The 10,869-nt window shown below is 49.1% G+C and overlaps 1 protein-coding gene across 1 annotated transcript in view; it reads left to right on the plus strand.

Annotated features, from left to right (window-relative positions):
* The window catches only part of DIP2C (DIP2 acetate--CoA ligase C (putative)), a 213,468-nt gene that overhangs the window by 191,126 nt on the left and 11,473 nt on the right, over positions 1-10,869 (plus strand). Inside the window, exon 34 of the mRNA XM_027775359.1 lies at positions 9,958-10,015. Coding sequence (XP_027631160.1) covers positions 9,958-10,015 — 58 coding nt within the window. The remainder of the gene's footprint in view (positions 1-9,957; positions 10,016-10,869) is intronic.

The following is a 10,869-nucleotide window of genomic DNA, read 5'->3' on the forward strand; positions in this document are numbered from 1 at the left end:
GATGCAATACAGTATATGCAGCTGGAGCAGAGGTACAGTGCAGAATGTGCAGCAGGAGCACAGACGCAGCACAGTATGTGCAGCAGGGCACAGATGCAGTGCAATACTTGGAGCAGAGGCACAATGCAGTACATGCAGCAGGAGCAGAGGGACAGTGCAGTACGTGCAGCAAGAGCATAGACACAGTGCAGTACTTGAAGCAGGAGCACAGACGCAGCACAGTACGTGCAGCAGGAGCAGAGGTACAATACAGTATGTGCAGCAGGGGCACAGACAGTGCAATACTTGCAGCAGGAGCAGAGGCACAATGCAGTACATGCACCAGGGGCACAGATGCAGCGCAGTACCTGCAGCAACAGTGTGACCAGAGCTGCTTTAGTGAACAGTCTAACCAAAAGCAAGCCCTTTATTTCCTTTGGCTGCTTTAGTCAGGCACCATTTCGCTCTTGATAAAATATCAACTGCCTGTCCACACTTCATTACGTGTACTAAACTTTTGTCAAGAAGCTTTCCTGAGAAGTGAACTAGAAGTAGGTTACCTTTCCCATGCAGCTTCCTGTGCAGCCCCTGAGCAGCAGTGAAGAGCAGTGGTAGGCGGAAAGTGTGTGTCAGATTGTTGCCAGGAGGGAAGACTTGGAGTTCAGGCAAGATGAGACGACTTTTATGGGAATTTCTGCCTCTGCACAGAGGGCATATTAAAATGTGCAAGAGGGAAGAGAGCGCCGTATCACCTTTACTGTAGAAGTTGCTCACTGAAATAGACCATTTTCTGCTTGGCAGTCATGGAGACACCTGCCCACGGCTCTCCACGTGGAGTCATGCCTTGACATGCAGTGCTCTCTGGTAAATCATCGGCAGGTGCTCTGTGGCCATGCTGCTCAGTGCTCCTCACCATCCCATCTGCTCACCTGCCAGCACTCACCTGCCCTGTGGCCATGGGAGAAACAGTGAAGCTGGGCTCACGGTTAGCAGGTGGGAGCATGGAGGCCTGGCCTCATGCAGTACATGGCCTGAGGACACCCTCGGTGATGGAACTGCCAGTTCTTGTGTTCGTGACTATGCTGGAGCAGCTGTGGAGGTGGAGAAGGGCTCTGGAATCTACTAGGCAGCTGACCCACGCAGTCTCTGGTCATCCCTCCACTCACCACACCCCACATGTACCCCTCAAGACATCTGACCAGGTGGAACTGCTGGAGGCTAATGGGTGGAGGCCAGGGATGCTGCTAACTGTCCCACAGCACACAGGATGACAAATGGCAAAATGCCAGTGGTGCCAAGATTGAGATGCCACATACACCTCCCATGTCACACTTGTAGGTGCCTGCCTGGCCCCTGCAGCCCTGGTGTGAATCCCAGCCACAGTGGCAATGTGGCAATGTGCCAGGGGCACACAAGCATGTGTCATGCTCTGACAGGATGGAGAATTGCAGGAAGAAGGATTGTAGTGTGTCCAGGCCCTGTTGGGGGCTGCTTTCTCTCTGTCCCACTTCTGTGCATGGGTATAACATGTTGTCATGAATAAAGATGGAAAAAAAGCATTTAGGATAATTTCAGCAACCAAGGCTTGGTACAGAAGAAGAGAAGGGTGTCTGATGTCACCTAAGGGTAGGAATGCAGCCCAGTGCCAGGACGGGACCTGAAATGAAACCCATGAGACCCTCAGGAGCCCTTGGAGCAGCCCCTGTGTGTTCCTTCTCCTGGGTGATTGCAGTGTCCTCATAGCTCTGCAGACCTCCTCTGTCAGACAGCAGTCTGGGCTCCTGACCCTGGGGACAAGCTTGGTCACCCTGAGGCAAGAGGCTTGACCCTCTACAGTGCCCGAGCCCCTTATCCCAGGAGCCAAGGAGGGAGCACGCACTCTACTCTTTTGGTGTGAGCTGCTCCAAGTGATACCTTCAAAGAGAGACCTTGTGGGAGGGCTGTGGAGAAACCTGCAACACGATGTTTGAGTATTAACTCAAGGCCAATGTGGACAGAGATGACTGAGAGGACACTCGATGCTGGGAAAAGGGCCTTACCTCTGAGGCCTTCCTCCAAATCATCACAACCCTAATCAAAGGAAATAAATTCCCACTGAAGGCTTCCTGCAAAATACCCGAGCAGCCCTCTAAGCCATCAAAGACATCAGAAGGACACTACGAGAGACTGCCATAGTCCAGAGCAGACCAAGGAGACAGGATCACTGGACGTCATGTGGGAAACTGAGGGGAAAGAGATGGATTTAAGTAAACAATACGATCTCCAGTTTGGCTCATTATAACGGTGTGAGGCATGTGTGTGAGACTGGCGGGCATTGTGGGAAACACGGACACTACCTTGTGCTCAGCTTTTCTTAATCCTGACACTGTTCTAAGAATCAAGTTCATTTTTTTTAAGCCAAGGAAATATACAAAACGAATCTTTCTTACATTTACCGCAAACGAATTTGCCATCCAAACTTTGGGACTGGATGTGAAGCTGTCGCAGTGCCACTACTCCACTACAGAGGTATCAGGGAGTTTGACTGGAATCTGCGGCAACATGTGTCCATGCTCAGAGTTAATACGCAAACGTCGCAAGAGTTCTGAAATTCTTGGAGCCTGTCTCGCCACATGGGTCTTGAGTGACAACAGAGGTTGGGGCACAGAACAATGAGGGCCCTCACAGTAAGCCTGGTCTAGACCTCCAAATGGTGTGTTCTAACAGGAAGCAAAGAAAGCAGGGCCCTCTTCAACCTGAGGGAGAAAAAGGGGACAAGGACTGGCAGAAAAGTCTGGAATTGAGCAGGAGGAGAAGGGAGAGAGGGACTATGTGGTTGGTATTGACGTGTGAAAAGGTGCACAACGCAGGCTCCAGTGCTTCGTTTGTGTCATGCTGTCACGTTAGATGAATATAGCCTTTTTTTTTTTTAATAATTATCCTAGGCCAGCTGATGGCATAGTGGTTATGTGGCTAGACACTCACACGGCTGACCACGATTCTAGTCCCGGACCTGATGGCTTGAAAATCATGCCAGACACGTGTGCATGTATGCCCAAAAATCCCCGAGAGGAAACTGGAGGAGGGATTGTGGTGTGGCCATCCCCGCTAGGGGTTTTTCTCACTTTCCTTCTCACTGTCTCTCTCTTTTCGGCAAGCACATGCACCCTAAGCCAAAATCCTGTTTTGTTTTTTAAAAAAAGATACATAATAATTTTCCAAAGGGCACGTGTACTCACTGAGGAGACAGAGAAGGGAAGTGGATGACAAAGCTCGTTCCGTGGGGAATGGTCGCACCACAATCCCTTCACTTCCGTTTCTCCTTGCAGAATTTTGGACATGCACACACATGTGCCCAGTGTCTTTTTCAAGCCACTCAGTCCAGAACTCAAATTATGGGGCCAGCCATGTGGGATCCAGTCACCTCAACCACCACGCCACAGGCCCGCCCATGAAGAAGATAGTCTTCTGTTTTGTCTCTCATCACTCATCTTTAGGATGATTGGCGCCTTGTTTTGGACTTTCATGATAGAAACCTGTTTCTTCTTGGCCTTTTGTGCAGACTGCCTTAGCCTTCTCGTACTGTAATCCATAGCACTTTTAGGGCTGATTCCTGGGAGGACCCTCCTTTAGAAATGGTGCGTTTGGTGCTTTCTGTGGCTTGGTTCAGCGTGTCGGGATGTGTGAACGTGATGTCAGTTATATTTAAGCACTGATCGTTTTTCTTGTGATTTTAATGATTCTTATGTGCTTCACTAATTGCAAAGGAAATAGTAAGATGTTAAAATCCAAACTTGGACAGTAAAACTAGTTCTTCAATTGCCTTAGCTGCCAGGAAGCTGAGAATTAGGTTCAATCATAGCACCTCTATTAATTAACTAAGTTTTTGAATATTTCATTTCCCCTTTGGGACTGGATGTGAAGCTGTCGCAGTGCCACTACTCCACTACAGAGGTATCAGGGAGTTTGACTGGAATCTGCGGCAACATGTGTCCATGCTCAGAGTTAATACGCAAACGTCGCAAGAGTTCTGAAATTCTTGGAGCCTGTCTCGCCACATGGGTCTTGAGTGACAACAGAGGTTGGGGCACAGAACAATGAGGGCCCTCACAGTAAGCCTGGTCTAGACCTCCAAATGGTGTGTTCTAACAGGAAGCAAAGAAAGCAGGGCCCTCTTCAACCTGAGGGAGAAAAAGGGGACAAGGACTGGCAGAAAAGTCTGGAATTGAGCAGGAGGAGAAGGGAGAGAGGGACTATGTGGTTGGTATTGACGTGTGAAAAGGTGCACAACGCAGGCTCCAGTGCTTCGTTTGTGTCATGCTGTCACGTTAGATGAATATAGCCTTTTTTTTTTTTAATAATTATCCTAGGCCAGCTGATGGCATAGTGGTTATGTGGCTAGACACTCACACGGCTGACCACGATTCTAGTCCCGGACCTGATGGCTTGAAAATCATGCCAGACACGTGTGCATGTATGCCCAAAAATCCCCGAGAGGAAACTGGAGGAGGGATTGTGGTGTGGCCATCCCCGCTAGGGGTTTTTCTCACTTTCCTTCTCACTGTCTCTCTCTTTTCGGCAAGCACATGCACCCTAAGCCAAAATCCTGTTTTGTTTTTTAAAAAAAGATACATAATAATTTTCCAAAGGGCACGTGTACTCACTGAGGAGACAGAGAAGGGAAGTGGATGACAAAGCTCGTTCCGTGGGGAATGGTCGCACCACAATCCCTTCACTTCCGTTTCTCCTTGCAGAATTTTGGACATGCACACACATGTGCCCAGTGTCTTTTTCAAGCCACTCAGTCCAGAACTCAAATTATGGGGCCAGCCATGTGGGATCCAGTCACCTCAACCACCACGCCACAGGCCCGCCCATGAAGAAGATAGTCTTCTGTTTTGTCTCTCATCACTCATCTTTAGGATGATTGGCGCCTTGTTTTGGACTTTCATGATAGAAACCTGTTTCTTCTTGGCCTTTTGTGCAGACTGCCTTAGCCTTCTCGTACTGTAATCCATAGCACTTTTAGGGCTGATTCCTGGGAGGACCCTCCTTTAGAAATGGTGCGTTTGGTGCTTTCTGTGGCTTGGTTCAGCGTGTCGGGATGTGTGAACGTGATGTCAGTTATATTTAAGCACTGATCGTTTTTCTTGTGATTTTAATGATTCTTATGTGCTTCACTAATTGCAAAGGAAATAGTAAGATGTTAAAATCCAAACTTGGACAGTAAAACTAGTTCTTCAATTGCCTTAGCTGCCAGGAAGCTGAGAATTAGGTTCAATCATAGCACCTCTATTAATTAACTAAGTTTTTGAATATTTCATTTCCCCTCCATCCTTGGGATTTTTAAACACTTGTTCAAATGATTTTAACATATTGGATATTTTAGATGCTCCAAATTAGTTTTGGAGGGAAATGTAGTTTACATTTGTAATGAAAAGTGTTGGTTTCTTCAGCTGGGCAGCGGCGGGGCAGGTCGGGACACTGGTCCCCATGCTCGCACAATGGCATCAGCGCCGGTGATTTGGAAGCAATCATAGTTCTGGTATGGATGGCAGTCTTATGTGTTAACACTTCTCTATGGGGCAGACAATGTGATTTTGTTTCTCAGTTGTTATTAAGTCTCCAGAGTCAGGGTTTGACAGATCCCATGACATCCCCTGGGGCGGTCAGCAAGCTGCAGGGGCCCTAGGAAATGAAAGGTTGGTTCATTCTGCTTTGCACGGCCTAGGCACAGCCCCTCACCTTCCTGTTCTGAACCCCAGTTGTAGCTTCACAAGGTCATACTGGACTGGAGAGAACCTTAGACTGCGGTTCTGCTCAAACGTGGGTACCTGTGTGTCTAAGCAGCACCTTCCTGCCCATTGCCGGCCACACATTTGATTCAGGGAAGCGTGATGAAGGATGGGGACTTCACAGAGAGGTCTTTAGTCCCAAGTGTGAGTCCCTTTGCACCTTTGGGCTGTGCTGGTGGCTGCTCAGGGCTCCAGCCTTCCAGGGCATCACTTCCAGGAAAGCAGGTTGCTAAATTGAGTCACCTTGGGAGCAATCCACAGACAGAGCACAAGTTAGAGTTTATAATTAAGGCAGCTGTCCCTCATATCAACTCTGTATCTCTTCCAATGAAACCTAGACTTCAAATCAACTTTAATTTTATATTTATTATGATCATTATTATTTTTTTTTTAATGTGAACAGAGAGTGGGGAAAAGTGAGAAAGTAAGCCACCAGGTCTGGGACTCAAATTGTGGTCAGCCATGTGGGAGTTGAATACCTTAAGCACCATACTACCTGCTAGACCAACTTCAAATCCATTTTTAAAAGCCTAGGATTAAAAAAAGAAAGAAAAAAGAAGAGCATGTTTTTTTGATCCAAGATGATTTGTCCGAGTCAATAAAGGAAAAGGGAGGAGAAGGAGGCCAGTCTGGGAGATTTCATGTAGACATCACCATGGTCAAACTGTAGTTTTGATGTGCTGTGATGAGCTATGACTAAGTTTATACATGGTTTAAAATAGACTTTAGCCCTGGGGAAGGGACTGAGTCAATCCAGTCAGCAGAAATGGGCCAGAGGCTGCCGACAAGTGCAGAAAGCTCCAGTTCTGGAAGAGACCGCTTTCATCAGTTCCCGGACCATTTGAAGAACACTCCTCACCTGACCCAAGAGGCAGGTGCTTTGCTCTGGAAGACGATCTCTGTTAGACTTCAGCCTCGGCACAATCACTCTGAACAAGGGTCCTTTTGGGGCTCTGCTTGGTCCTGCTTTGTAGTTCAGGCCATGCTTCCTGCAAGGCTGGACCGACCCCATGGACAGGGAAGCCGAGCTCATCTTTGGGGTCTGTGTTTCCTCTGCATGGGACCTCTTCCTACCCCTCACTCTGGCTCTAAGAGTTCTCAGCTGCTCTGCAAGACAGGCCTTTCCCACCTCCTCAGCTATAGTTCTAGCTTTATAGACTGTTCTAACTGCTAATTGAGCCCGTCTTAACAGCAGCCATGTCCATTTCCCGCTCGCGGACCAGGAGCAAGTGGCATATCGGCACTTCGTGCTCAGAGCTCACAGAGTTTGCACAGCAGTGGCCAGGCGTCGGTATTCTCACTTTTGTTTGAGAAAGGCAGCGCTGAGCAGAGCTTGACCCTGGGCCCTCAGCCCACACAGTCACCGTGCAGAAATCTGTTGACAATGATGACAGATCACCTTGCTTTGTTTTGTTTTTCTACATCCTTTGCACATTGAGACAATCAATCCTGTGATATGTGTGTTGTAAATACGTTGCCTTTTAAAGATGTGTCTTTTGCCCTTACATAAGAGATAACTTTTTGTTTGTTTTCTTTTTGCTCTGTGGGTAGTTTTGTTTTGCATGTAGATAAAGGAATTCTTGTGTGGCACTTGCCAATAAGGTCTTCAGCTTTTTCATTCAGGACCAACACTGAGTGACAGCTCCCTGTACCTCCTGTTGTGTGAAGCGCACGTTTCTCATGCCAGCCAGAGAAGAAATGCCCACATCTGTCTTCCTTGTTTTCCACTTTGTAGAGAAGATTTTCAGCTGAGATTCATGTCTGTTCCGTCTTCTGAGGCCGCGGGTAAATATGGGGGAAGGACAGGAGAGAGAACACCTGAAGGCAGGAAGAGGGCGAGGTAGCACACACTCCTCAGGGAACATGCTGCTGGCCAGCACGTACCGCCAGGGAGCCTCACCTGATCTCGTTTTCCTCCCGCCCACACAGTTGCTGGCACAGGTTGAAGCAGAGGCCCAAAGGGCCAGGTGAGAAGGGAAATCTGTGAATGCCATGCCTCTTGGGCACTGACTTGAGAGTCCAGGGACATTTGCCTGTTGTTTTCTTATCTCAGATAACTTTTCATATATGACATCAGGGTGTCTGTCCAAGTCATTCCAGCAGCGATGCAGCTGCAAGGGCTGCTGGGTGCATCTGACCCCGTGCCTGGCCAGGGTTCTAACATTCTAAAGTAGAGGTGACCACAACGTGGACAGCAGACATGGAGACAGCTTGTCCAAGCAGCCCTCAGGTTGGCCGAGAATACTGCTCTCAGCCTGATCCTCTGGCCTCTGTAGAACCCACAGTCCAGCCCCTGGCTAGCTCCCATCCCCAGACAGCAGCCCACCCGGGACACTGAGGCAAAGTGGTGTGACCTCTTTCATGCTTTCCCTCTATACACCTCCTTCAGGCTCCCTTTTGTCACCCACCTCTGCTCTCATGTAGTTTTCCCAGCCAGCCTGTCCCTTGTACTTTCCCATCTGTGACAGACTGCCAGTGTCTGGACCCATAGTCAGGCACCCAGTGGACCCAGCCTGCTCACCTTCCAGCCTGCTCAGGTCAGGTTGGCAGTGCCTCACCTCTGCTGCCACGGGGGCTGAAGGCTCAGCGAGCAACCAAGGGATGCAGGCCTGCACAGCCGCAGATCCCTCGGGACTCTGACACCCTGTTTGTTTCTTGGCTTCTGCCACATTGTCTCTCTCCAGCTGCAGAGGAAAGGTAGAGAGATGGAGAGGCCGGTCAAGGTCTGACGTTGCCCTGTGCACCTGCTGACAACCCTCTCTGGCCCTGGGTACACAGCACCGTCCTATTCTCCAGTCTTCCAGCATCAAAGCACTTTCTCTTTCACTTCATTGTATTTGAATAAATACTGTCTTTTAGACAAATGGGCAGCATCATAGCCTCCTGTTCACATGGCGGAGATGTAAAGTCAGTAGTAAAGACCACTCAGTATTAAAAATGACACACCTAGGAAGAACTGTCGGCTAGCTCTGGCTCGTTCAGCAACTCTGTCTTACGTGATTCGCCCCACCCTCCACCCCTTTGTCTCTTATCCGAGATAGCTTTTTATGAGGTGTGTGTGCACGTCAGAGTAAAAGCCAGAGAGGGAAAGATGAGCCCTTCATGGGGCCTGCTTATACTGCCACCCCTTCCTCCAACCCCAGGGCCTCAGATTAGTGCCAGTATGTGACCCGTCAGGGGCCTGGCCATGAACCAGTGCCGGTCCACTGGACTACACAGCAGGGGGCGGATGGTGGCAGGCAAGCAGGCTTCGTCTGTGTTTGCAGCTGCTCCCCATCACTTGCATTGCTGCCGGGGCTCTGCCTCCCCTCGGATCAGCACTGGTATTGGGTTCCCATGGGAGCAGGAGCCCTGTCGTGTGTTTCTTTGTGGTGTCGCAGTATGGTAATGGTGGAACCAGGGGACATGGTGGAGATGTGTACGTGGGTCATTCCAGGACCAGCACCCCAGCCCCATCTGTGGAGGAATTGTCTTCCACAAGGCCAGTCTCTGATGGCAGGGAGGTTGGGGACTGCTGCTACGGACCCCTGGATCTTGGGCCCTCATGCTCAGGCCCAGCGTATCTCAGACTGACCAGGCCAGGGCTTTGAACTGTGGTCAGCACGGAGGACTGGCTTCTCCTGAGCCGCACGCTAGTGCTGCACCTTGGAGCCAGCCCTGTCTTCACCAGTTCTTGAGATTAAATTGCCATTAAATACTTTTTTAATGAAAAAGAGTGTCTTTTCTGAAGAATTTTGCTGTCTGAGGCGGCCAGCCCTCTGTTCACTTGGCTCAAGCACACTGAGCTTAGATCCTCACCTGGGCGCAGTGTGTGCTCACTCACGCAGGCGGGGTGTGAGTGCGTCGGGGCCACTCACGCTGTTGTGGGCTCCCGGCAGTCTCTCAGGAGGTTGTTGGATCCGTATCCTTTTCCTTTTCCACACATGCTGAGTTGATTCTTGATTACTTCAAGTGCAGAATCTGTTTCTAGTTCTTTCACTGAGTTGACACATGTGGCCTCATCTCCCTGCTCTGGGGCCTTTATTGGTGTGCTCGTGCCAGCTTGCCGATGCTCATGGATTTCTCTGTTCTCAGTCACTGTCTCTGGCTCTGACCCAGTGGCTAGAGGGCGCTCAGCGTCAACGTTTCCGCACCTCTGCCAGGCACAGGGCCGTGCACGGATACCGAACGCACAGTCAGTCCAGTTTTCTGTTTCTGTTTGCAGAGTCCGTTTGGTAGAAAGAGGGTCTCCTCACAGCTTGCCCCTGATGGAGTCAGGAAAAGTAAGTACTACCTGGGGAGATGTGCATTTGTAGGTGAGTGCGAGTCTGAGTGGGTGGGCTTTGAAATGTTAAAAAATGTATTTTATAAAATACTGTTTTTCCAGAGAAACATTTTATTAAAAGATTGTATAGAAAGCTTTATTACAAGTATTATATCAGGACTAGGTTTGGCCAGGAATACAGAAGCTCAAAATAACTTCATGTATTTGTTTGTTTGTTTATTTGCTATAGGGTACCTGTGCTTGTCAGGAAGAGAGAGAAAGGGAAAGTGAGAAGGAACCCCCTGGGGTACAGGGATGCCCACACCACAGTCCCTTCTCCTCTATTCTCCTTTTGAGATTTTGGGTGCACATGCCCAGTGTGTTTTTCAAGTCATTGGGTCCAGGACTCAAACCGTGCAGTCAACCAGCCATGTGGGATCCAGCCACCTTAACCACCACACCAACTGGCTGGCTCTAACATTAGTATTTCAAACACTTTTTTTTCTCTCTCTCTCTCTCACATTAAAGTTGGGAAATAGGCATCTACTGCCTCATCAGTGGATGAAGGGGCCCTGGTGCCTTCTGTCTTGTTCTGCCCTGCGTGATCTCCCTTCCCAATGGAACCTCAGGGTATTAACTGGCTGCTCCAGCTCCAGCCCTCATTTCCACATTCTAGTAAGCCAGAAGAGAAACTGCAAAAAGAGGAAACAAAACATGCAACCCCTAAAGAAGGTTCCCAAGCTATCTTACACCCAAATACCACTGACTGGAATTTTGTCAAATGGTTCCACCATGCAGAAAGGAAGGTTGAGAGCTACAATATTGATTCTATATGTCTACGGGCCTTGCCAAAAAAAAAAAAAAAAAAAAAAC

The sequence above is a fragment of the Tupaia chinensis genome, unplaced genomic scaffold (assembly GCF_000334495.1).
Source record: "Tupaia chinensis unplaced genomic scaffold, TupChi_1.0 Scaffold000052_1, whole genome shotgun sequence".
NCBI lineage: Eukaryota > Metazoa > Chordata > Mammalia > Scandentia > Tupaiidae > Tupaia > Tupaia belangeri.